This window comes from Peromyscus maniculatus, chromosome 1, assembly GCF_049852395.1.
Source record: "Peromyscus maniculatus bairdii isolate BWxNUB_F1_BW_parent chromosome 1, HU_Pman_BW_mat_3.1, whole genome shotgun sequence".
In the NCBI taxonomy this organism is placed as follows: Eukaryota; Metazoa; Chordata; class Mammalia; order Rodentia; family Cricetidae; genus Peromyscus; species Peromyscus maniculatus.
Genome location: NC_134852.1, coordinates 199,727,237 through 199,752,800, shown reverse-complemented (window position 1 = coordinate 199,752,800; position 25,564 = coordinate 199,727,237). Strand labels below are relative to the sequence as shown.

Genomic DNA, 25,564 nt, shown 5'->3' with positions numbered 1-25,564 from the left:
GTGTGTGTGTGTGTGTGTGTGTGTGTGTGTGTATCTGTCTGTTTGTCTGTGTGTCCGTCTGTATGTCTGTCTATGTGTGTTTCTGTCTGTCTGTGTGTCCGTCTGTGTCTGTGTCTCTCTGTGTGTCTGTGTCTGTGTGTATGTGTGTGACTATGTCTGTGTCTGTCTGTGTCTGTGTGTGTGTGTGTGTGTGTGTGTGTGTGTGTGTGTGTGTGAGTGCTCACACCAGCTAGTAGGACTAGGGAGAGAGGACCGGAGGCGGAGACGAGGGGAAGAGATCAGGCCTTCATCAATAGCAGCAGCTCTGGGAAACTCCCTTACCATCCCTGCTGTTCTTCACCCTGTCGCTCTCCTGGTCTCTCCCTCTCCTTCCATCTTCTCCCCACACTCTCTGTCTGGCTCACTCTCCTCCCTTATGTCTTATTCTTCTCTGTGCCCACTTGGCTGAATTCAAAGACTCAAGTCCTTTACCAGCCATGTTGATAAACTTGCAGGATATGTGGTCAAGAGTGTGCTTTTCTTCCTTCCCTGCTCTCTGAGATGCTGAGTCCAGAGCTAGACACAGACAGTCCACCAGGCAAACGAATGGGGTTCATCCAAGCTGGGCTGGACTTCCTCTGAACTTGAGAACACCACGCTGCTTTATACCAGGGATTGAGCTCCACCCACTGCCCACTACCCATCTACTGAACAATTAGTAAATCTGGGGAGACCTTCAATCAGTAAAGTGCTTGCCACACAAGCATGAGGAACTGAGTTCATGTCAAAACAAAACAAAACAAAAACATCTTGGGCATGAGGCAGAAACAGGAAGACCCTGGGAGTCTTGCTGGCTGTGGGAGGCCAGCTCCCACATGTTCCCATTTTTCCCAGGGTACTCTTGAGAGGGATAAGAAACATTAGATAGAAATATGGTGGTTAACGAAACAGACAGAAACACAGGATAGCTTTAGGAGGGCCTGGATCAATATCCACGGCCCCTCCTGTCTCTTTTAAAGGGCTATTTATAGGAATGCCAAGGGGTGGAGCAAAAGACCTCCCCCTAGCACAGCCAAGTGCAGACCCTGATAACCATGCACGTGGTCTATGCAATCCTCTAATGCAGCCCTGCTGGGTGAAGCAAGCTCATATCTCACTAGGAAACCTCTGTAGGCCTCCACAGCTGGCCTGCTAGTCTAGCCAATTTTTTTTTTTACTTAATTTAAAAATATTTTTCAGGGGGCTGGAGAGATGGCTCAGAGGTTAAGAGCACTGACTGCTCTTCCAGAGGTCCTGAGTTCAATTCCCAGCAACCACATGGTGGCTCACAACCATCTGTAATGAGATCTGGCGCCCTCTTCTGGCCTGCAGACATGCAGACAGAACACTGTATACATAACAAATAAATCTTAAATATATATATATATATATTTCATACAATGTATTTTGATCATTTTCCCTCCCCCGACTCCTGTCAGACCCTCCCCGCGTGTGTGCCCGCTGAACTTTTTGCTCTCTCTCTCTCAAAACAAAATGAAAATCAATGCAAATAAACTATATATATATGACAAAAAAAATAACAAAACAAACCCAAGCCCACACAGAACCATGGACTCCATTTTCTGCTGGCCATTTACCCCTGGGCGTGGGCCATGGCCTGCAGTGTGGCTGAAATACCCAGTGACTCTCCTATCCGCTCTCCTCTCCTCTCCTCAGACCCAAGGATCTATGCAGGAAAGGCAGAAAAATTGTAAGAGCCAGCGGTGGGGGATGACGCCAAGGAAAGAGCATCTTCCAGACACAACAGGACTGATACACATACCAACTCAGAGTCTGTGACGACAAGGACAAGACCTTCACAGGTTCAAACTAGACAACCTTCCGGCAAAGGGAAGAGGAAGTAGACACAGGCCCCACTCCTAACCAAGAAGCTATTTGCAACTGATGCCTTCTGGGTAAGGGGAAATCAGTTTCCTCCAAAGGAGAGCCACTAGGTATAATCTAGCCAAAAGTTTAAACCTGAGGCTCAGTGAGAGACCCTGTCCTCTGACCTCTACACACACCCACACATGTGCCCCTGCATGCACACAAACATGAAATACACACTAACTATACTGTACACTAACTGTCTGTCTGGCACTGAGCAAGAGATAGGTTCCTTGCGAGCAATAGTTTGAAACTCATGGGTGCATCAGGATTATCCACAGGGGCTTGATGGGGGTGCTAGGATGCAGCACCCCCCCATCCTGACTCAGCAGAATATGGCACAGGTCACGTCCTGTCACACCTGCTACATGTTCTGGTGGGGAGGATGAGATTTAAAGCAGAGCTGTGGGCTTCCCTGGGGACACTGAGCACTGCATGGCAAATCAGGCGGGTGCAGGCTGCCGCCCCAGCATGGCCACCTGGGAAGGAGAACAGCCGTGCTGGAATGAGGGGCCACAGTCTCTCCCCGGACTTGACTTGTCCAGGCAACATTGAGTCAAAAAGCAGTAGTAGGAATATTCAGGGAGCCCCATACTCTTGTCTTCGGGTCCAACTCCATCAGTTCAAATGTACTAAAATATACCGTTCCCAGGAACTGGAGAGATGGCTCAGTGAGCCGTCACTTGTTGCTCTCTCAGAGGACCAAAGGAGCTCGGTACCCAGTACCCACATCAGGCAGCTCACAATGACCTGTAACTCCAACTCCAAGGGATCCTCTTCTAGCCTCTCCAGGCACCTATATAAACATACACACATGCACATACAAACACATAGACATACACAAGTAAAATCTTTTTGTTTGTTTGGGTTTTTTTTGTTTTTTGTTTTGTTGTTGTTGTTTTGTTTTGTTTTGTTTTTGAGACATGGTTTCTCTGTGTAGCCCTGGCTGTCCTGGAACTTGCTTTGTAGACCAGGCTGGACTTAAACTCAAAGATCCACCTGCCTTTGCCTCCTAGGATTAAAGATCTGCGCCGCCACCACCTGGCAAATGAATCTTTTTTTTTTTTTTTTAAAGAATAAAATATACCACACCTTACATGAAATGACACTTTGTCACCCTACACATTTTGAAAGGAATTTACAAGTGTGGCTTTTGGACTCAAAGAACTTCAGGGAAGTCACTGAATGTACAACTGATTTTATTGCTGAGCAATCATGCATGTGTTGGAGTTCTTGCCAACTGAGGAGTTAAAAAAAAAACATGGTCTTCAAGAATAATGAAATATTTATGAGTACTACTTTTAATGATTAGTGAAGTTGACATAATGTCAAGTTTTGGAAACATTTATGCCAGCATTTTTTGATTTTGATTTTGAAGTTCTTTTATAATTTGGAGTCATCAATTTTCCCCCCAAGTCATAAGCAGACCCTAAAAGTCCCACTAGCCTAAGTACTGGGTTTAGGGTGCCCATAGATAAAACCCAGGCTTGAATCCAGTCTCCCTGTTACAGCTCAGTGCACCAGAGGAGTCTCCTCCAAGGAGCAGGAAGGAAAATAAATGCCAGCCAGGAAATGTGTGTAATTACCCCCAATTCCAAGTGCCCATTGGTCTTTCCCAGGCTGATGGCTCAGATAATTACAGCAAGTGGAATTTTTTTAATTCTTTAATCAAAAAAAATGTCCTGTGGAAAAAAAAATGTTCTGTGTATGGGTGTTTTGCTTACATGTGTGCTCATGTACTAGGTACATACAGTACCTGCAGAAGCCAGAAGAGGGCATCAGATCTTCCAGAACTGGAGTAACCGGGGTTGTGGGTCCCCATCACTGAGCCATCTCTTCAGTGTAAGTGACATTTGTAAAGCATTTCTTCTTCGTCTTCTGAGCCCCATACCATCTGGGCTAGTTCGCTGGAATCAAGCGTGTGAGACGCACACAGTTGTTGGTGTTACTATTCTTCCCATTGACAAAGCAGAAGCTCGAGGCTTAGGGATGTTGGCTTGAAGCTGATAGTGAGGTGCTGAGTTACAATCTAGGAGGTGTGAGTTCAGATCCCTGTGGTACAGTACCTGTGCCAGACTAGAACCCCTTCTTACCCCCAGTATGAAGGAGACACCTACTGCAAGAACAATACCTTCACTGTGTTCAGGAACCAGCCTCTTCCTTCCGCCTTGAGAGTCCCTCGCTCCCCAGGTTCTCTAGCCAGGGAACAGCCAGCTGCTAATGAACACCAACTAGAGACAGAGAACAGTGAAACCTAAGGAAGGTGGTTGAAATGAGTACAACACCCAAGCACCCTGTTCTCATGTGGATAATTTAAATGGCCTGCACTTGGCAAGAAAGCCTCCCCAGAACGTTACAAAGAACAGGGACTCGTAAAGGGAACACATGATAAATACGACTGCATAAGCTGTAAAGCCCTTTCATGGCAAACATCTAAGACAAATGGAGTCCAGTGGCGCCTCTCTGGTCAAGCTGGCCATGTTAAATCACACCAAAAGCACTTCGTCCTAACACCTAGTGGAGAGAGGCTTCCGGCCACAGCAGTCACTGCTGCTCAAGAGGGATCTACCCAAAGGCTATCCAAGGAGCCCTCCCTCCTCCCTGCCTGTCAAATTGTCTCCATCCACCACTAGGGAGCAGTAGAGGATCATGGGACTCTTCTTCATGCCTTGCTAACTTTTGAGGGAGAGCGCCTCAGGCCAATGAAAACACCTTCCTTAAAGCAGTGGTTCTGACCTTCCCAATGCTGCAGCTCTTTAATACAGTTCCTCATGTTGTGGCATCTCTTTTTCCTTCCTGCTGACCTCAAACTCAGAGATTCACCTGCCTCTGCCTCCCAAGTGCTGGGATTAAAGGTGGCACCACCACTGCCCAGGTCTTTTACTGTGTGTCAAGTCTGCTTTGTTGTTTACATTTATTTTATGTGCATGTGTAGGCCTGAGTGTGTGTGTCCCGTGCCTGTGAGGTATACATGGAGGCCAGAAGAGGACATCAGACCCACTGAGACCAGAGTTACAGGCAGTCGTAAACTTCCTGATGTGGGTGTGGGAACCAAACCCAGGTCCTCTGCAAGAGCAGCCAGTTAACCACTGAACCACTGTGGCCGGGCAGCGTGGTGCAACTCTGACAAGAAAGGGCTTATTTGTGTTAGGGGTCACAGCTGTCATCTCGGGAAGCTAAAGCAGGAACCTGGGGGCAGAAACTGAAACAGGGATCACAGAAGAAGGCTGCCCACTGGCTTACTTTCCAGGGCTTGCACAGCCTGCTTTCTTCACAACCCAGGACCACCTGCCACCTGCCCAGGGTGGCACCAACCACAGTAGGATTGACCCTCCCACGCCAATCATTCATCAAGAAAATGCCCCCAAAGGCCAATCTGATGGAGACCAATTCCCACCAGAGGTTCCCTCTCCTGAGGGGACTTATTTGTGTCAAGTTGGCAAAAACTCACCAGCACAATTGAGTCCTTGTCAAGTTGACACACAAACATACCACTGTTAAACTATAACCTTTCTTTTCTCGATGATCCCTAAGATCTCACCATGGTGATAAAGGACTAAACTTCTGAAACTGTGAGCCAGCCCCAGTTAAATGGCTTCCTTGGTAAGAGTGGATGTTGTCATGGAGTCTCTTCACAGCAACAGAAACCCTACAACACCCACAAATGTTTTCCTCCTTTTGCTTTCTTTTTCTTTTTTCTTTTTTTTTTTTTCCTGAGACAGGGTTTCTCTGTGTAGCTTTGGAGCCTGTCCTGGAACTTGTTCTGTAGCCCAGGCTGGTCTCGAAATCACAGAGATCCGACTGCCTCTGCCTCCTGAGTGCTGAGATCAAAGGTGTGCGTCACCACGGCCGACCTGCTTTTACCCTCTTGCCGATACAGATTGAGGAGATGACAGCCATCTCCAGCTGGCCCAGTGGAAAGTGGGTGCTGGTTGTTTGTGGAGAGATTGGACTCAGAGGAGGAGTCCCAGCTCTGAGGATAACAATCTGCTCAGAGCCAAGCCAAGGAGCATGGCCATGCTGTGCACACACAGATGTCCACCCTGGATAACTAGAGGCAGTGAGGGGTGTGCCAGAGAGTGCTCTGAAGAGGGCCATGGCTTTGTTGAGGCTGAGGGTTGGTTGCTTGTGGGTGGTTTGTCCTTCTTTGGTCAGTTGCCACAGTAGAGAGGAATCCTCTGTCAGAACGAAAGATGAGAAAGAGGCCTCGGTGAAGCAAGCACCGTGGGAAGGTGGACATCTCGGTGGCTGTCATGAGGCCCATTTCCTCAATGGCATTTCCTTTATAGGAAAGAAGTTAACGCAAGCCATGGGACATACATTGTCCTTCCAAAAAGATCAGTTGTGCTGGTGAGTTTTTGCCAACTTGACACAAATAAGTCCCCTCAGGAGAGGGAACCTCTGGTGGGAATTGGTCTCCATCAGATTGGCCTTTGGGGGCATTTTCTTGATGAATGATTGGCGTGGGAGGGTCAATCCTGCTGTGGTTGGTGCCACCCTGGGCAGGTGGCAGGTGGTCCTGGGTTGTGAAGAAAGCAGGCTGTGCAAGCCCTGGAAAGTAAGCCAGTGGGCAGCCTTCTTCTGTGATCCCTGTTTCAGTTTCTGCCCCCAGGTTCCTGCTTTAGCTTCCCGAGATGACATCTGTGACCCCTAACACAAATAAGCCCTTTCTTGTCAGAGTCGCTTTTGGTCAAAGTGTTTCATCACAAGAGAGAAGCAAACCAATAAACCAGCTCCCACAAATTATCCTCTGACCTCCATGTGCATGCTAAGGTATGTGCATGGGTAAACACACATACACATACACACACACCCTAAATAAATAAAAGTTTTAAGAATAACATCCATCTGATTACATATGGAAACATACTTAAAAATCTAAGTCAGGCATGTAATTCATAATTCATGTCTATAATAATCCCAGCATTCAGGAGGTTGAGGCAGGAGGATTGTAACAAGCTGAAGGCCAGCCTTGGTTACATAAACAAACAAAAATTCCATAGGTACCCTCCTACCCAAATAACCTCTACTGATAATTTCAAAATAAAAGTCACAAGAGCATAGTTTTTAAAAATCCAACAGGCCGGGCGATGGTGGCACACACCTTTAATCCTAGAACTCAGGAAGCAGAGCCAGGCAGATCTCTGTGAGTTCAGGCCAGCCTGGTCTACAGAGCGAGATACAGGACAGGCACCAAGAGAAACCCTGTCTTGAAAAAAAAAACAAAAACAAACAAAACAAAACAAAAAGTCCAACAGGAAAAGTGTAAAATAGAAAGTAAAAGTCTCCCCTTACTTTTTTCCCCATGTGGTAATAACTGTACAAAAACAGTATGTATAATATTACAGTGTGTGTCTGTGTGCGCTGGGGGTGGATACTGGGAAGGGATGAGAATCTGCACAGTGTAGGAAGAATGCCTTTTGAGATCATCAAAGTCCAGGAAAGGCTTTCTAATTTGCATGTGCGCAGGTTTGCCTCATTCTCTTGATGGCTACACAGACCCTATTCACAAATGTGCCGTGTTTCATTTAAACAATCCCCTTGCTGCTGAAACTTAGGTGGTTTCCAGTTTTGTTGCCACTACAGCGAAGCTATAACGAGCATCCCTATTGGTTCGTTTTGGCCACATCTGCAAGCTCGGAGCTAAGCAGTTACTTGCTGGAAGGGCATCTGTATTTAATTATACTACCAAACTCTCCTACAGAGCCCTCCATGTGTACCTTCCAACGTTTATGTATGAAAGTGACTCTTCCTGTACGCCTTGCTGACACTGAGTATTATCAACATGTTTGTTTCTAACTACTTGGTACATTTTCAAAGGCACAAGCTTCATTGTGAATGAGGACTCATAAGTTTGGGGCACTTGTCTTTCAGTTTCTGGGACTAGCCAGTCCAGATCCCTGGCTTGCATTTGTTCATTTGTTTGAATTTCAGACAGGGTCTCATGTAGCCCAGGCTAGACTCACCTTGAACATCTAATCCTCTTGCCTTCATCTCTCAAGTGTTGAGGTTACAGATGTGTGCCAGCACACTCAGTTTATGTGGCCCTCAGGATCAAACGCAGGGTTTTGTGGGTGCTGGGCAAGCTCTCCGGCACCTGAGTTACACTCACTGTCCATTTTCCTGAAGGACTATTCACATCTTTTGTAACAACTCAAAGCAACCTTTTGCCAGTTGATGCACAGAAGCCTTTGTGTGGTGTGTGTGGCAAATACCTTTTCTCAGTCTTTTTTTTTTTAACTTGGCTTATTATCAATGTTTTTGCTCACATAATTTTCTGTTGTTTATTTTGTTTCTTCTTTTTATTTATTTATTTTTTAAGGTTTATTGGAGACACTGTCTCACTTTGTGGCCCAGGTTGTCCTGAAACTGGTTCTTCAACCTGGCTGACCTTGAATGGATAATCCTCCTGTCTCTGTCTCGGGAATACCGGGATTATAGGCATTCACCCCCCGCACCCAGCCACACCCAGCCACAAGGTTCTAGTTTGTGAGAAGTCTTCTTGTCTTTCTCAGAAGTTCCTGAGTACTGCTCACAGAGGCCTAGGCTCTGATGGGTAGGACACTGACCTACATCTTCTTGTCCAATGCTATCATTTTAATTGCATGTTTAGAACTCTGAGATAGGGAATTTATTTTGGTATGAAGAACAGGGGCTTCAGTGTGGTGACATGTGTCTATAATGCCAGCACTTGAGAGGAGGTGCACAGCAAATTCCAGGCTGGCCTGGACTACAGCCTAGGACCCTATAAAAAGGAATGAAATGAGGATTAATTCAAGTTGTTCCCACCTCGTCAGCCCGCTGGTCCTGCGCCGCTGGTTAGGTAGACCCCTTCATTGCCATCCTCTGGATCCTGGCACAGCATAGCTCTGTACAGTCTCTGACTCCAAGGTAGCAGAGAATCAGGTCACCTGGAGACACAGAGAGCCCTGCTCCTCTCCTAGTCACGGGAAGGAAACAGTAGCCCTCGGTCCTGAGAGGGAAGTGGGACACTCATTCAATGGCTTTCCTTTGAAAGAAAGATTATAAGGAAACCTTGGGAGAGTGCTCGTTCTACACCGAGTAATGACATGACCACACAGATATTTCTGAATAGACACTATGCACACATGCACACTGAGTTGTTTTCACTTTGTTTTGGTTTAGGTTTTGGTTGAGACAATGTATCAAACTTGGGCCTGGAACTTGCTGTGCAGACCAGACCAATCTCCACATTGTGACAATCCTCCCCTGTCTGCTTCCCAGTGTCTTGATTATAGGGGTTTGCCACCACCCCTGGATCAGATGGAGGCAGCCATTCCTAAGAGGCCCTTAGTAATAAGAACTCCAGGCCTAGCAGGATGGCATGTGTCTGTAATCCCAGAACTCAGGAGGTTGAGGCAGAAGGATCATGGGTTCCAGGCCACCTTATGTTATATCATGAGACCTTGTCTCAAAAGCAAATTAAGAGATAAATACATAAAAAACATCAGCGGCTCCAGGAATGATGAAGCTAACTTGTCTCAAAAATATCAAGTCCTTTACATTAATTTTTTTATTTTCCTCTCTCTCTCTCTCTCTCTCTCTCTCTCTCTCTCTCTCTCTCTCTCTCTCTCTCTGTGTGTGTGTGTGTGTGTGTGTGTGTGTGTGTGTGTGTGTGTGTGTGTGTGTGCATGTGAATGGATTGCCCGCAAAGCTCAAAGGAGATGTTGGGTCTGGACTTAGAAGAAATTGTGAGGCCACCAGTGTGGGTTCTGGATACCAAACTTGGGTCCTCTGAAAGAACAGTGTGTGCGCTTAACCACGGAGCCATCTCTCTAGCTCCTCAAGTCCTGTTAAAAGAAAAAAAAATCTAAGAACCTCAAGAATATATCTACAAGATTCCAACTCAAGAAATACCAAAGATAGACGCCAACAATGTATTCTACAAGCATCTTCCAACTGCAAGTTAATACGTGCTCACAAATGCTTAGAAGAATTTTTTTCTAGTCATCTTTAAAAAGAAAATGTGACCTTTAAGGTTTTCCCTTAGGCGCTAGAGAGATGGCTCAGCAGATAAGAGTTCTTCGTGCTCTCGAGGTAGAGTCTGCCTCCACGTCAAATGGCTGGGAATCACCTGCAGTCTAGCTCCAGGGAATGTGGGCCCTCATCTGGCTTCCACAGGTGTCCACATACAACCTACACACACACACACACACACACACACACACACACACACACACACACACACAGAAACAAAAATAAAATCATTAGAAAAACATTTTCAAAGAATCTTCCAAGAATTAGAGGTGGGTATATCCCAGCTACTGAGGAGGCCGAGGCAGCCTGAGCAATGTAGTAAGAACTCATGAAATAAAGGGTGAGGAAAGAAGGGAGGGAGGGAAGGAAAGAAGAAAGGAAGGAGAGGGTGGGGGGGAAGGGAGAGGGGGAGGGAGGGGGACAGGGGCATAGCTGCAGAGCCCTGGCATGGGGCGGGGGTTGATGTCTGGTCTCAGACAGAGCCCTACATCAGCTCTGGACATTTTCTCCTCTTCCTCCCTGTTCTCACCCTGAAGAAGCCAGACAGACCCAGGCTTCAGCCAACAAAATGGGATCAGCACTTTATCTTGTCCCTTAATTGAGTTTTCCCAATAAATATATTTTACAGTTGTGTTGGGAACTTTTAAAAATCATCATTATTAAAATAGACCATTCTGATGCCGGGCGTGGTGGCGCACGCCTTTAATCCCAGCACTCGGGAGGCAGAGGCAGGCGGATCTCTGTGAATTCGAGGCCAGCCTGGGCTACCAAGTGAGCTCCAGGAAAGGCGCAAAGCTACACAGAGAAACCCTGTCTTGAAAAAACCAAAAAAAAAAAAAAAAAAATAGACCATTCTGAAAATACAGATTTTACTTTTTTTACATTTATTTATTTATTTATTTATTTATTTTGATACAGAGTCTCTCATTATGTAGCCCTGGCTGACCTGGTTGCTATGTAGACCAGGCTATCCTCAAACTCACAGAGAGCCACCTGCCTCTGCCTCCTAAGCCTTGGGATTAAAGGTGTGCACTACCACCTCAGACTTGAAAACAGATTTTTTTTTAAAGCTTACAGCCACCCTTCAGCCCCAGAGATTATTGTCTCCCTAACTTGTGATGGGCATCCTTCTTGCCTTCTTCTTTGCTGAAATAGTTTCCAGTAAATATCTAGCAAGGCAAGTGGGCACAACCATATGGCCTGCCACTGTGCTGTGGGGTCCCCTGAGCTGACCTGGAGCTGCCCCATCTCTCAGTCCAAGATAGACCTTGGCCCAGCTGTCCCCAAACTGTCCTGAATATACTTCACCCTTCCCTAGGGAGTTCCAAGACTAGACAGAGGCTGCAGGGGCACTGAGGACACCCACTCTGCAGACCCAGTTCTCTTTCTCCTCTTCTTTTTATTTTATTTATTTATTTATTTATTTATTTATTTATTTATTTATTTATGTGTGTGTATGTGTGTGTGTGTGTGTGTGTGTGTGTGTGTGTGTGTGTGTGTGTGTGTGTGTTTAGAGACCGGTGTAGTCCTGACTGTTTGGAACTCACTCTGTAGACCAGGCTGGCCTTGAACTCTCAGAGATCTGCCTGCCTCTGCCTCCTGAGTGCTGGGATTTCTTGATACCCCAGACCTTGAGCCCGGACAATATCTTTTTCTGATCACAGCCTAACAAGTAAGCAAGGTGAAAGGCATAGGAAGTTCCCAGCTCCCTGTCTAGGTCCATCCCACCAGGCTGTGACCTCAGGCATGACACACCAGCTTCCTGAAGGTACTTTACACTGGAAAATATGGTATGTGTTGGGCCAGCAACACAGCTAAGTGTGTAAAGACGTTTGTGGTGTGAGTCTGACGACCTGAGTTCAGCCCCTAGAACCCACAGTTGAAGGAGAGAATCAACTGACAGACATTGTTCTCTCACATCCGCATGCATGACATAGCATGCACTTTTAAAGAAATAATTACACAATTATTGTGTGTGGGTGCGTACTTATGTACATGTATGTGTGTGGGCGTGGGTGTCCATTTTTTTTAATGCAGTAGAGGTTGCCCTAGGTTACTTTAGAAGACATGTTCCTCTGGTCTGACCCCAAACACCAGCCCTTTGTTCAATGTCACCCTTGCTGGCCTCCAAGGCCTCACCTGGCCCTTTTCCCCAACAGCTAATTCTGTCTCAGAGAGGCAGGACTAATAAGCATCTTGTGCAAAATAATCATAACCAGGCATGGTGGTGCAGGCCTGTGATCCCAGCACTCAAGAGGTGAAGGAAAGAGGTCTGCTGTGGATTGTAGATGTAACCAACCATCTTATTAAATAAGAAACACAGAACCAATGTAAAAGAGAAAGCCAAGAGGTCAGAGCTCAGAGCTAAAATCTCACCCTTCCTCCTGTGGTGGTCCTAGCTTCCCGAAAGAGAGCTACTTCCTGTGTGTCTGTCTTTTCATAGTTTTTTTGTTCTGCCTTCTCATTGGTTGTAAACCCAAACATGTGACTGCCTCATCACTGTCTGTATGTACAGCCCCCCAGGTCTTAAAGGCATATGTCTCCAATGCTGGCTGTATCCCTGAACACACAGAGACCTATGGGGTTAAAGGCGTGTGCCACCACTGCCACACTCTTGCTATGGCTCTAATAGCTCTGACCCCCGGGCAACTTTATTTATTAACATACAATCAAAATCACATTTCAGTACAATTAGAATACCACCACAGTGGATTGCAGGCCATCCTGGACCACCAGTGAGACCCAGTCTCAGAAAAGCCAAAGTGGGGCCTAGAGAGGAGAAGGCTCAGCAGTTAAGAGCACTTCCTGCTCTTTTAGAGGACCAGGGTTTGGTTCCCAGCATGTGCGCACACACAAAGGTACAATATGCTTAAAAAAGATGTTTAGGTGCTAAAGAAAAAAAAAGAAAATGGATATAGACAGTCATAAAAATAGTTTAAAAATTACAAAGTCTTTAAAGAAAGAGTAAAGCAATATTAAAAAAAATAAGCCACACAAGAATGAAAAATATTATAGCACAGGGAGTTTGAACCTTTTATGGTGCTTTGTTAGAGTTTTTTTGAATGCCAATGAACAGAAAATGGCAGCTTCTGAGAGACGCTGGATTATAAAAGGGACTGCTGAATTAAACCAGCCTATATACTTTAGAGATGTCTTGGCTTCAGAATGGAAGTCGGGAAATGTGTTCATTGGAGAGAAGTTGTGCTTTTGTTTCCACAGGAAATGAAAAGCTATGGATTCCTTCAAACTTAATAAAGATCAGATTTGAACAGGGGAGACCTCCTGAAGATCTTGGCTACAGACATGAGAGAAGAAACCAGGAAGACTACAGGACAGGTATCATATATGCTGATCCCTTTACATGGGAACAGCTGTGAGGCTGGATGAGACATGGTAAATCTTGTTGGCTATAGAATGACATTATTACATGACATCCTTTCATATGACATGGGTAGAGGTTTGGTTATACAGTCCAAACAGACTTATAAAGTTGATAGATGCCTTTTACCTGCTCAAACATAAATAATCATCTTTAGCTGACTTATACACACTGCACGTCCCATACTTGTGTTAATACAGACATGTATGTGTGTTTTGGAGCTGGAGAGGTGGCTCAATGGTTAAGAGCACTGACTGCTCTTCCAGACGACCCTGGTTCAATTCCTAGCACCCACATGGCAGCTCAGCTCACAACTGTCTGTAATTCCAGTTCCAGGAGACCTGACACCCATAGTAAAACACCAATATACATAAAATAAAAATAAATTAATTTTAAAAAGTTTATGTGTTTTCAAAACAAAAGGACCAGACAACAATGAAGACAAGTAACCCAGGTGATCCAGCCTATTAGAGTGCCTCTGTTGCAGTTTCCTCAAAATTCTGCATCCAGAACAGCTTCAAAGCTGCTAGCTAAAACCAAAGATGCCATTATCCCCAGACATCAGGAAGTAATTTTAATAACACAACACCCAAGTTCCCAGATGGTGGGGTGGTCATTCAGTGGATTATGGATATTTATCATCATTTAGGGCCTTGGTTACAAGTTTTATTGGTCATGGTCAGGGAGGGAACTAAGAAAAAGAGATTAGATTCTAATATCTTGTTCTAAAAGGAAAGAAGGGGGGATATAGGAATGAGAGCACAAAAGAGTAGATGCTTGAATCTACTTTTAAACTACTAGTCTCAAATATTTTATATTGGTATGGATTTTTGTATAGTGATACAAATTCAAGGTTATTTTTGTTTTTATATATATATATATATATTTCTACTCTTTTTTTTTTTTTTTTGAGACAGGGTTTCTCTGTGTAGTTTTGGTGCCTGTCCCGAATTTTGCTCTGTAGAACAGGCTGGCCCTGAACTCACAGAGATCCACCTGGCTCTGCCTCCCAAGTGCTGGGATTTAAAGGTGTGCACCAACACCGCCCGGCTATATTTCTTCTCTTGTTTAAGGTATTATACCTATGCAGCTCATTAAAAAATGTAATAGACAGTCTTCAAACACTTCAGAGACCTACAGAATATGGCATTTGAGATGTTTTAATAACACAAGGCTTTACATGGCAGTGAGACATATCTGTTCCTGGAAGCACCAATTTACTTAAAAAAAAAACATGATGAGCATTGAAGAACCTCCCATATGGAGTTTGCTTTGATCAAAGCTATCCATTTGGGCAAGAAACTGCCCTTCCCTCGACTGCTGACAGTATGTTGTCCAAATTGGATGAGCAGGACACAAAAAAAAAGGTGACTGCTAAACTGTGCCAAGACAAGGTAGGACAGTCCTTCAAAATTCCTGCCTCATAAAAATGTTTGTCAGATAGTCTAGGCCTGTAGGCTGAAGATGGATGCCCCAATGTTACAGAGGAACCTTGGGTGACTGTCCTGGAAGCCAGATGTCTGTTGTTTCTTAGTTTTGGAAGTTGCTTGCTCTGCACTTCCTGTTTATTCAGGTAATATTATATCCTTCTCAAGTCTTTGATGGGGCTATAGACTAGATAGTTATACAGTTTTCCTTGTTACCAAATTCAGAAAAAAATTTACATAAAAGATGTAAAGTTTATAAGGTTGAGAAACATAAAAGCTTAAGTTGTTTAAGAAAAAATTTTAATGTTTAAAAAGATAATTTTGGGTTGGTAATATAAGTTAGGATAGAAAGTAAATTAGGTACAAAACTTTTGACTCACCAAGATATGATAAATAATAAAGTAATTTCTCCAAACTTGCCAAATACAAATGGACTGGACATTATAAATATAATTCTTACTTGATAATTGTTCTTATTGTATATAATTTTACTGTATTAGAGTTAAAACCTTTCCTTTTTATTTAGACAAAAAGGCAAATATGTTGTGGGATATTTGTATACTGTGTGAAGATATATTGCTGTGATTAATTTAATAAAGAGCTGAACAACCAATAGCTAGGCAGGATACATAGGTGTTGTTTGAATCTTACATGATCTTTTAATTAAAAACCCAGAGCCAGATATCAGGGTGAAAGCTGAAAGATCAGAGAAGCAGAACAGCCAGCCACTAGTTCTTACTTCTATGAAATTCTCAGTCTAAAGAGAGTGAGTTCCTGTTTCCTCACATCTTATATACCTTTCTCTGCCCTGCCATATTATTTCCTGGGATTAAAGGCATGTGTGCTTCCCAAGCAAAGGCATAAGATCTCAAGTGCTAGGATTAAAGGTGTGTGCCACTACTGCCTGGCTCTGTTTCTCTCCTATACTGGATCAATCTCATGTAGTCCAGTGTGGCCTTGAACTCATAGAGATCCAGATAGATCTGTGCCTCCCGAGTGATATGATTAAAGGTGTGTGCCACCACTGCCTGACCTCTATGTCTAATCTAGTGGCTGGCTCTGTCCTCTGATCCTCAGGCAAATTTATTAGGGTACACAATATAGCACCACATATAGGTGGGATTTCCAGGCAGAGAGAGGAAGTAGGAGATGAATTGAGGCACAGAGGAGATGCCAATGAGACATGGAGGGAGTTGGACATACAGAATGAAAGAAAGGTAAGAAGCCACATGGTAAAATGTAGATTAATAAAACAAAGTTAATTTAAGTTATAAAAGCTAGTGGGGCAGGGCAGTGGCAGCGCATGCCTTTAATCCCAGCACTAGGGAGGCAGAGCCAGGTGAATCTCTGTGAGTTCGAGACCAGCCTGATCTACAGAGCAAGATCCAGGACAGGCTCCAAAGCTACACAGAAAAACCCTGTCTCAAAATACGTGTCCCCTCCCCCCCGCAAAAAAAATGCTAGTGGGATGAGCCTAAGCTAAGGCCAAGCTTTCATAATTAATAATAAGTTGTCTCTGTGTTGTTATTTGGGAGCTGACTGGTGGGATAGAGAAAAACTCGTTACACTATCCATATCAGACCAGCCTGTGGGCACATCTGTGGGAGATTGTTTTGCTTGTTAATTGAGGTAAGAGAGCCCAGTCCACTGTGGGTGGCACCATTACCTACGCAGATGATCCTGGGTTATATAAGAAAGTTAGAAGCCGGGCGGTGGTGGCGCACGCCTTTAATCCCAGCACTTGGGAGGCAGAGCCAGGCGGATCTCTGTGAGTTCGAGGCCAGCCTGGGCTACCAAGTGAGCTCCAGGAAAGGCGCAAAACTACGCAGAGAAACCCTGTCTCGAAAAACCAAAAAAAAAAAAAAAAAAAAAAAAAAAGAAAGTTAGCTAAACTGGGTGGTGGTGGCACATGCCTTTAATCCCAGCACTCAGGAGGCAGAGGCAGGAGGATCTCTGTGAGTTCAAACCAGCCTGGTCTACAGAGTGAGTTCCAGGACAGGCTCCAAAGCTACACAGAGAAACCCTGTCTCGAAAAACCAAAACCAGAGAGAGAGAGAGAGAAAAAAATAGCTAAACAGAAACCTCTGTGAACCAGGAAGCAACATTCCTCCATGGTTTCTGCTGTACTTCCTTGGTTATGAAGCGAGTTCCTTGGTCAGAAGTCATGCTGTGAAGAATAGCAAGCAGGCCTGTCTTCAGGTTCTCTCGTGAGTTCCTACCCTGACTTTTCCTCAAGGATGGACTGTAACCTGTAAGCTGAAATAAACCCTGTCCTTCCCCAAGTTGCTGTTCGTTGGAGTGTTTTATCACAACAGAAGCCACCCCGGCTCTGCTTGTGCAGTATCCTCTACTGGAAGGCCTTTGCCTCCCGTAGCCCTTCTCAAAGGAGTCCCTGAGGTGGGACTCCATGTTCTTCCTCTTCTAGAAGGCCTCTGGGGAGGAGTTGTCACCCGTCCAGCTTCCACCCAGCCCAAAGCACACAGGAACTGTCCCTGGGCTGGGCTCTCAGGTTGTAGCCTCATCAGAAAGTACAGTTTTGCTCCATCTATGCTTTCTCTGGCCACACCCAGAATTTGCCTGTCCCCAGGGAGCCCCACACATTGTCTGAGTACACAAACCCCGAAGACAGGCACAGGGGCTGTGGAGGGAGTCAGGGCAAGGCAGGGTCCATTTGCCTAATGCTTTGGTCTGGCTGGTCACAGAATGGCACACCCCACGGGGGAGGGAGCGGCAGTCACCTGGCGAGAGGCGTCTTTAGAGAAAGCCAGCCTCTACCTTTAGTCTTCTTTACGCCGTGGAGGGTAGGCTTGGGGGCGGCGGGCAGCCTTTTCTTTTGTCCACTGTGGGCCTAAGAAGAAGCGAGACACCCTCCTGGGGCGCCCAGGTCCATCACTGAGTGACCAAGCCTCAGTGCCCCACCGCAGCCGCAGTCATGGATAGGTTCCGGATGCTCTTCCAGCACCTTCAGTCCAGCTCGGAGTCCGTGATGAACGGCATTTGCCTTCTGCTGGCTGCCATCACAGTCAAGATGTACTCCTCCTTCGACTTCAACTGCCCCTGCCTAGCACGCTACAACGCCCTCTATGGCCTGGGCCTGCTGCTCACACCCCCTCTGGCCCTCTTCCTCTGTGGTCTCTTGGTCAATAGACAGTCTGTGGTGATGGTGGAGGAATGGCGCCGGCCAGCAGGCCGCCGGAAGAAGGACCTGGGCATCATCAGGTAGGGTCCCGCACACCTCTCTGCTACCCAGGGCAGTTGATGTTATCAGGTACACTCCCCCTTGCCCCAGCTAAGGATATTGTCCTCATTTTCCAGTTCCCATCTGGAAACGTGTGTGTGTGTGTGTGTGTGTGTGTGTGTGTGTGTGTGTGTGTGTGTATGTGTGTGTGTGTGTGTGTGTGTGTGTGTGTGTGTGTGTGTATGTGTAGGTCAGAGGATAGTATTCAGGAGTCAGTTCTCTCCTTCTACCATACGGGTTCTGAGGATTGAATGCAGGTCATCAACCTTAGCAAGTGGTCCTACCTGCTGACCTACCCATCTTGCAGGCCCTGAAAACATGTATTTTTGTACCTATCATCCTTCACCTTTCCCTGGCCACTACTGTAACCATAAGAATGATTCAGGGTTTCCAAGAATTACCTGGGTCACATCTGTCCCGTTGGGTGCAGAGTAGGTGTTTTGTTTGTTTGGTGCATGCGGCAAGAGGCCATGGTTTATTTAAAGGCTGTATTTCCTTTGTTGGAAGCTTCCTGAGACAAGCGCCTAGGCGGTTGTAGGCATATGTCCTCAGGGTCTGGCACACGGATACACATCAGCTGGTAAGGCTTAGTTAGCAGTTCCTAATGCCCAGCGCCTGCGGCCGAGATCCACGCTGCTGAGAGGTATGCAAGTAAGGCATCTCTAGGTTCACTTTCGTCAGCCCTGGGTCTGCTCCTTCAGCAGACCTGCTGCCCAGAGGATGAATCTTTGACACATAGACACTGAGAACCTTGGCCAAGGGCTGAAGCTGTAGATCGGTTGGTATCAAGGCCTAGAATGCACCAAGGCCTGGGGGTGGACCCCAGCACTGCATCCACCAGATGGGACGGCACACTCCTGTAATCCCAGAACTCAGGAGGAGGAGGAGGCAGAAGGATCAGGAGCTAAAGGTCATCCTAATCTACTGCACAGAGAGTTCAAGGCCAAACTGGGATCTGTAAGGCCATGCAGAGAGGTGGGGGGAAGGGGAGAGAGACTATAAGAGAGAGACCCTAACCCAGCTGTCCCAGCTAGGAAGTGGCCACACTGCATGCCAGTTCTCACTGCCTCTAGCTGCATGCCGGCTGCCCTTTGGACCTCCTCTCTCTGCTGTCAGGTACATGTGCTCCTCCGTGCTGCAGCGAGCTCTGGCAGCACCCCTGCTCTGGATCCTGCTGGCCCTCCTTGACGGGAAGTGTTTCGTGTGTGCCTTTAGCAACTCCGTTGACCCTGAGAAGTTTCTGGATTTTGCCAACATGACCCCCAGCCAGGTACAGCTCTTCCTAGCCAAGGTGCCCTGCAAGGAGGATGTGATGGTTAAAGACAGCCCTGCACGCAAAGCTGTCTCTCGATACCTGCGGTGCCTGTCACAGGTAAGCAGGGGCCTGCCCAGGCCTTGATCCCTCATAGATACTGTCCTGGCTAGTTCTATGTCAATTTGACACAAGCTAGAGTCATCTGAGAGGAAGGAATCTCAATTAAGAAAACACCGTCATAATGTACTGTAGGCAAGCCTGTAGGGCATTTTCTTAATTAATGATTGATGGGGGAGGGCCCTGTCCATTGTGTGTGGTGCCACCCCGGCCTGGTGGTCCTGGGTTCTATAAGAAAGCAGACTGAGCTAGCTATGAGGAGCAAGCCAGCAAACAGAACCTCTCCATGGCCTCTGCATCAGCTCCTGCCTCCAGGAGCCTGGCCTGTTTGAGTTCCTGTCCTGACTTCCTCAATGATGGAAGTACAAGCCAAATCATTTCCTCCCCAAGTTGCTTTGGTCACAGTGTTTCATTACAGCAATAGTTTCCCTAAGACAGATACCCCAAGTTGCTTTGGAGTTAGCGCTGAGCTGGGTCTACATGACTTTCTGAGGATGCTCCTCACTGCTGGAGCCATAACAAAGGGCAGGAGATGTAGGGGGATTGGGACCACTACCCTTGAGAGATGAGCACTGGACTGTCTGTCTTAGGCTTTTTATTACTGTGAAGACACACCATGACCACAGCAACTCTTATAAATGAAACATTTAATTGAGGTGGCTCGTTCACAGTTCAGGGGTTCAGTCCATTATCATCATGGTGGAAGCTGCCATTTATTGAACGCTTCCACTTCAGGCTCTGTGTTAAGTATTTTCTGAGCATCAGTTTGTCTGATTCTCAGAACGCCCCTTTGGGATGGAGGCAGTTGTTAGCATCCCATGTTTCAGATGAGGCAATGGAGGTTCTGGGAGTGTTTAGTTCACGAGGCCGAAGTCACATAGCTTGTAACAGGTAGGGCCAGCTTCTGGCTACACATGGCACTGGTCCTTCTCTCTCCTTACAAGGGAGGGCCTCGCCAGCTGTTGGGATTCTTACTGGGTAGCCTCTCCACTAACCGGGGGCATCCACAGCCCCACCTCCACACAGGCTGCCAGTTCCACCACCCAAGCCTGTGCTAGCCTGTGTCCATCACAGAGCGTTTATGAGCGCGTTACACATGGAGTGTCTCCACGACTCCAGAGACCCAATACTCTGGAGTAAAGGGAGCATTTAGGCTCAGAGGAAACAGGCTTGAGGTATGGTGAGAGGACCAGCACTCAGTGTGTGCAGCGCTCTAGGCTCTCCCAAGTCCAGTAGAGAACACATGGAGTTCGCAGTCAGATCCAGGTTTGCATCTTAAGTTTTAAGTTTTCAGTTGTGCCTGGCTTATCAAGGCTTTTTGTTTTTTCCTGATTCTCATACATAAAATACTCAACTTGTTTGGTGAGGGAGCCTGTGTGTAACCAAATAAGGAAACTCTAAAGGGTGAGTCACTCCATCTACAAGTGACAAGGATTTTCATGTTTGTGGGCCTGGGAAAGACTGCAGCTTTGAAAAAGGAGAGGAGCCGGGCAGGTGTGGGCTCCAGCATTAGAGAATGACTTCTGGTTTCCCTCACCAGTGGCCTAGAACGCTGTCCCCTTGTCCCTGTCCCTGCTTAATGCCCCACAAAATATAGCATAGCTATGAGAGTGGATGGGAAATATACAAGAGAATGGGTAAAAAGATAAAGTGATTGATGTGCAGGTGAATGGGCCATAAACAGAAAGAAGAAGAATATGAGGCATGGATGGATGGGAGATGGGGACGGCTAAGAGGAAGGATAAATGAAAGAATGGGGAGATGGAAGAATGATGGACATACAAAGGAGAGGAAGGGTGATTGGACGGATGGGTGGAGAGATGGTTAGATGGATGAATCCGGAGGGTCGGTGGCGGGATGGTGACTGAATGGGAAAATGTATAGATGTGATAAAGGCTAGAGAGAAAGGGAGGGGCCTTGGAGCGCGCACAGGGTGCATCTCACAGAAGCCTTCTCACTCTCCAGGCCATCGGCTGGAGTATTACCTTGCTGCTGATAGTGGCAGCCTTCCTAGTCCGCTGCCTGAGGCCCTGCTTCGACCAGACCGTTTTCCTGCAGCGCAGATACTGGAGCAACTATGTGGACCTGGAACAGAAGCTCTTCGATGAGACATGCTGTGAGCATGCGCGGGACTTCGCGCACCGCTGCGTGCTGCACTTCTTCGCGAGCATGCAGGGAGAGTTGCAGGCTCTGGGGCTATGTAGGGACCCAACAGGTGGAATCCCAGAGTCACAGGAACCCCAAGAACTCCCTGAGGACCTGGATAGTGGAAGCGGGAAGGCCTACCTGCGTGCGATCTCCAGCCAGGAGCAGGTAGATCACCTCCTAAGTACCTGGTACTCCAGCAAGCCGCCCCTTGACCTCACAGCATCCTCCAGGCTCCGGGGGCCTGGCCTCAACCACCGTGCCCCTATAGCTGCTCCAGGTACCAAGCTGTGCCACCAGGTCGATGTGTAGGGATCTTGGTAGGCTCCCACAGCAGCGGTTTTCCCATGTCACATGCCCATGTTGACACGGGTCTGGAAGCCAGCCTCCCCTGTTGACGTCCCAAATGGCCCAGTGTCTGCCTAGTTTCTGGGCATGCCCTCCTCTATGGATACCATTCCCTCTGGGCCCAATCAAGTTCAGATTCTGATTCAGCGCACCCAGGACTGAGTCCCTGAATCTATCCTCCCTCCCTCCCTCTCTTTTCTTCCCTTTCTCCCTTCTCCTTCTCTTCTTCCCTTGCCCCGCCCCCCCCTTTTTGAGGAAGAGTCACACTTCAGCTGTCTAGCCGAAGAAGGCCTTGAACTCCAGGCCTGGACTGCATGGCTAGCCTCAGGCTCCCTTAGTGTCAGGATTACAGGTGTGAGCCCACCATTCCCTGCTTTCTAGAATCTCGTCTCTAACGATCCCCAACGCAACACTGGTTCTTCTGGGCAGTGGACCAAACTTTGAGTAGTCACAGTCTGAATAAATTGTTGTGGATATGGGTCATAGACATTGATTCCAAATTAAAAAAATAATCATACTTGTGTCGCATGCTTGATATTTAGTCATTCAATCTTCATGTAACCTGGTGAATGAGGTATGATCATTAGTGCCCCCTTTAAATTTAAATTACGTTTAGTGTGTGTGTGTGTGTGTGTGTGTGTGTGTGTGTGTGTGTGTGTGTAAATCAGAGGACAACTTGTAGGAGCCAGCTCTCTCCTTCTGCCAAGTCTGTCTCAGAGGTCAAACTCAGGACATCAGGCTGGTCAACAAGTGCCTTTACCTCTGAGCCATCTCATTTAACAAATTTGTTTTATTTTATGTATATGGGGCTGGGTGGGAATGTGCATGTGAGTGCTGGTGCCCACAGAGGTCTTGGTTCCCTGGAGCTGGAGTTACAGGCAGTTGTGAACTACCCAATATGGGTTCTGGAAAGCCAGGCTTGGGTCCTCTGCAAGTACAGTATGGACTCTTAACCACTGATCCATCTCTCCAGCCCCACCCCATCCCCCTTTAAAAGCCTTACTCTGTAGCCTTAGCTGATCAAGAGCTTTCAGGGATTACAAGTGTGCCAGCACACCCCAGAGACAAAGACTGTGTGTGTGTGTGTGTGTGTGTGTGTGTGTGTGTGTGTGTGTGTGTGTAACAGGGTCCCATGAAACTTAGCTGACCTCCAACTGTCTGTCTAGCTGAAGATGACCTTGAACTCCTGACCTCCTGCCTCCACTTCCTGAGTTCTGGCCTTGCAAATGTGCGCCTTCATGCACAGCTAATGCAGTGCTGGGGATGGGACTCAGGTCTTGGTGCATGCTAACCAAGCACTTTGCCAACTAAAGCTACATTATTAGATCACTGAAAAAGAAAACTGAACCAAAAAGGTGTTGAAGTTGCCGAAGGTCACCTGATAGGAAGGCGTTGGCATTGAATCCCAGGACACCTGGCCGGGTTCTATTCTGAGCTCTGGCGTCAGTTTACTCTCTAGGTCTTTTGATTGTCTTTCAATGCCCTTGTTGGGTTTCTCGCCGCTGCTACCAGGGTTCTCATGGTAGGCCCTAGCCAGCTCTGCTTCGTATATTCCTCACGAAAGCCCTGGGCGCTGACTCTTAAGGGCCACTCCAGATACTTTCTATTTTCCAGACTGGGGATATAGCTCAGTTGGTGGAATGTTTGCCCAGCATGAATGGGGGTCCAGTCCTTCGCACCGTATAAACTGGGCATGATGTGCTCACTTGTATCCAGTACTCAGGATGTGGAGGCAGGAACATCAGATGTTTGAGGCCATCCTCAGACACAAATTGAATTCAAGGTTAGCCTGAGCTACAAAAAAATAATTGTGTCTCAAAAATAAATAAATAAATAAATAAATAAATAAATAAATAAATAAATAGGGCTGGTGAATTAGCTCTGAGAATAAAGGCACCAGCTGCCACCCTGAAGACCTGAATTCAGTCCCCAGGGCCCACATCATAGAAGCAGAGAGGCAACTCTGGCAAGTCATGCTCTGACCCTCACATGCACCCACATGGCAAGCAAACACCACTCTCCCAACACACACATGAACTGTTAAAAAAAAAATCTTACAAAAGAAAGAAGAAAGCAACTTTGCTTTAAAATATTCTATATTTTCCTGTGGAGCAGATTTTTCTGTGAAGTCAAGAAGGGGGTGACCTTCATATCCCTCAGTTCCCGTCAGTTCTGTTTGTAGCTGGGCACAGCTAAGCCTGGTCCAGGCTCTTTCAAGCCCGGCCTTCTGCCTCTAGCTGGCAGGCTGCTCCTCACCTTTCCGCCACGTCTCCGCTGACGGCCTCGTGAATCAGGAGTTAGCATCTTCCCCTTCTCAGGTGGCCCCTTCCCCGGGGAGTCCTGACAGAGGTGGATAGCCTGGTAAGGGTATCTCCAGAACCAGGTGGGGTCTAGCTTAGGAACAGTTAGAGCTGCTAGAAAAGTCACACTCTCTGGCAGCCCAAACAGGAAGAGCTGGGGAAAGATCAAGCCCGTGAGTGCCTCTGAGCTTCTGCCTGACCCTAATGACTCACTTGTGCCCAAACGCAAAGCCTGCCGGGTTTACTGCAGTCTCTGCTACTTCCTCGGGGCCCTGGGCAGTGTAGGTGCCCCTGATGACCCCCTGGAACCTGGATCCCTCCATTAAGACCTTTCTACTCTCCTGGGCTTGTGCTAAGGCACCCGGTGAGACCAGAAAATCCCTGCAGCTCAGCTTCCCCCGACTTCCTGACTGCGGTCAGGCCATGCAAATGTCTGCAGTAGCGTGGGGTGCAGGACATGATTTAGGCAAATTGTTGTCAGGGACTGCGGGAGAGAGGGAGAGAGAACTTGATGACAGCCCAGCGTGTGGGGGTGAGCCCCCGCCTTGGGAAAGGAGATTGGGAGAGGGCTGCCTTGGGTCCTCTGCAGAAGCAACATGAGAGCTATTAAAAAACCACCAACTGTAACTGTCGCTCCTTCCTCCCTACACTGAGCATTTATAGAGCACCTCCTGCATACGGCACTGTAACAGGAAATACGGTAGAGATACTTTATAGGTGACCTCAGGAGATCACTGTTTAAGGGGACAGAGATGGGGACAGAAATGTTGATAATCTGAAGCAAACAGTGCGACATCACAGAGGCAAGCCATGCACCCGGAAGCTTTTGGGGGGAGGATGAAGCTATAGACTGAGGGACAGTGGCGATATCGTGTGATTGGGTCTTAAGGGATAGGGCTCTTTTGACATTTGGAAAGCAAAATGAAGAGGAAACAGCAAAGACACAAAAATGGAGTTGGCAAAAGTCTGTGCCTGTTGCATTTTCTCCTGGGCTGGAGTGGAAGGTAGGGGCATGATGAGTGAACTCACAACCGAACAGAGAGGTACCAGGGCAACCAGACAGAAGTAAAGGACATCGGTTAGAGCCTGGAAGTCCATCAAGCGATGGTCCCTGAGCCTGAGCCCAGTGACACCTTCTCTGGACCCTCCTGCCTTACCGTGAGAGGCACCTCTCACCCTCTAAGGCCCCAGTTGATACAGCCACAGACCCTAAACCTCTCTGCCAACATCCACCCACACTCCCTTTGCTCACATCCTTGCAAGTGTGAGATGTCTCGAGCTACAGGTACCACCCCAACTAAAAATGAGGGACACAGGTAACAGGCTCACTTGGCTCCTAAAGACCCTGCCTTTCAAGGACAGTAGCTATCTTGGGGGCCAAGACACATTCCTTGAGTCTCAGCCAATCCTGGATTGCAGCCCCCTGACCCTGTCCTATACACAAGGGAGACT

The 25,564-nt window shown here is 47.1% G+C and overlaps 1 protein-coding gene and 1 long non-coding RNA gene across 2 annotated transcripts; both read left to right on the top strand.

Annotated features, from left to right (window-relative positions):
- Positions 1 to 1,540: 1,540 nt before the first annotated feature.
- Positions 1,541 to 14,162, top strand: LOC121824325 (uncharacterized). The gene is made up of 3 exons (XR_006066164.2): positions 1,541 to 1,934; positions 3,649 to 3,747; positions 13,123 to 14,162. It is a non-coding gene; the product is annotated as an uncharacterized LOC121824325 (long non-coding RNA).
- Positions 14,163 to 17,334: 3,172 nt separating this feature from the next.
- On the top strand, positions 17,335 to 22,301 carry Calhm3 (calcium homeostasis modulator 3). The gene is made up of 3 exons (XM_006983318.3): positions 17,335 to 17,928; positions 19,064 to 19,319; positions 21,285 to 22,301. The coding sequence occupies exons 1-3, from the start codon at positions 17,642 to 17,644 to the stop codon at positions 21,774 to 21,776; spliced, it is 1,035 nt and encodes a 344-aa protein (XP_006983380.1). The 5' UTR covers positions 17,335 to 17,641; the 3' UTR covers positions 21,777 to 22,301.
- Positions 22,302 to 25,564: the final 3,263 nt, after the last annotated feature.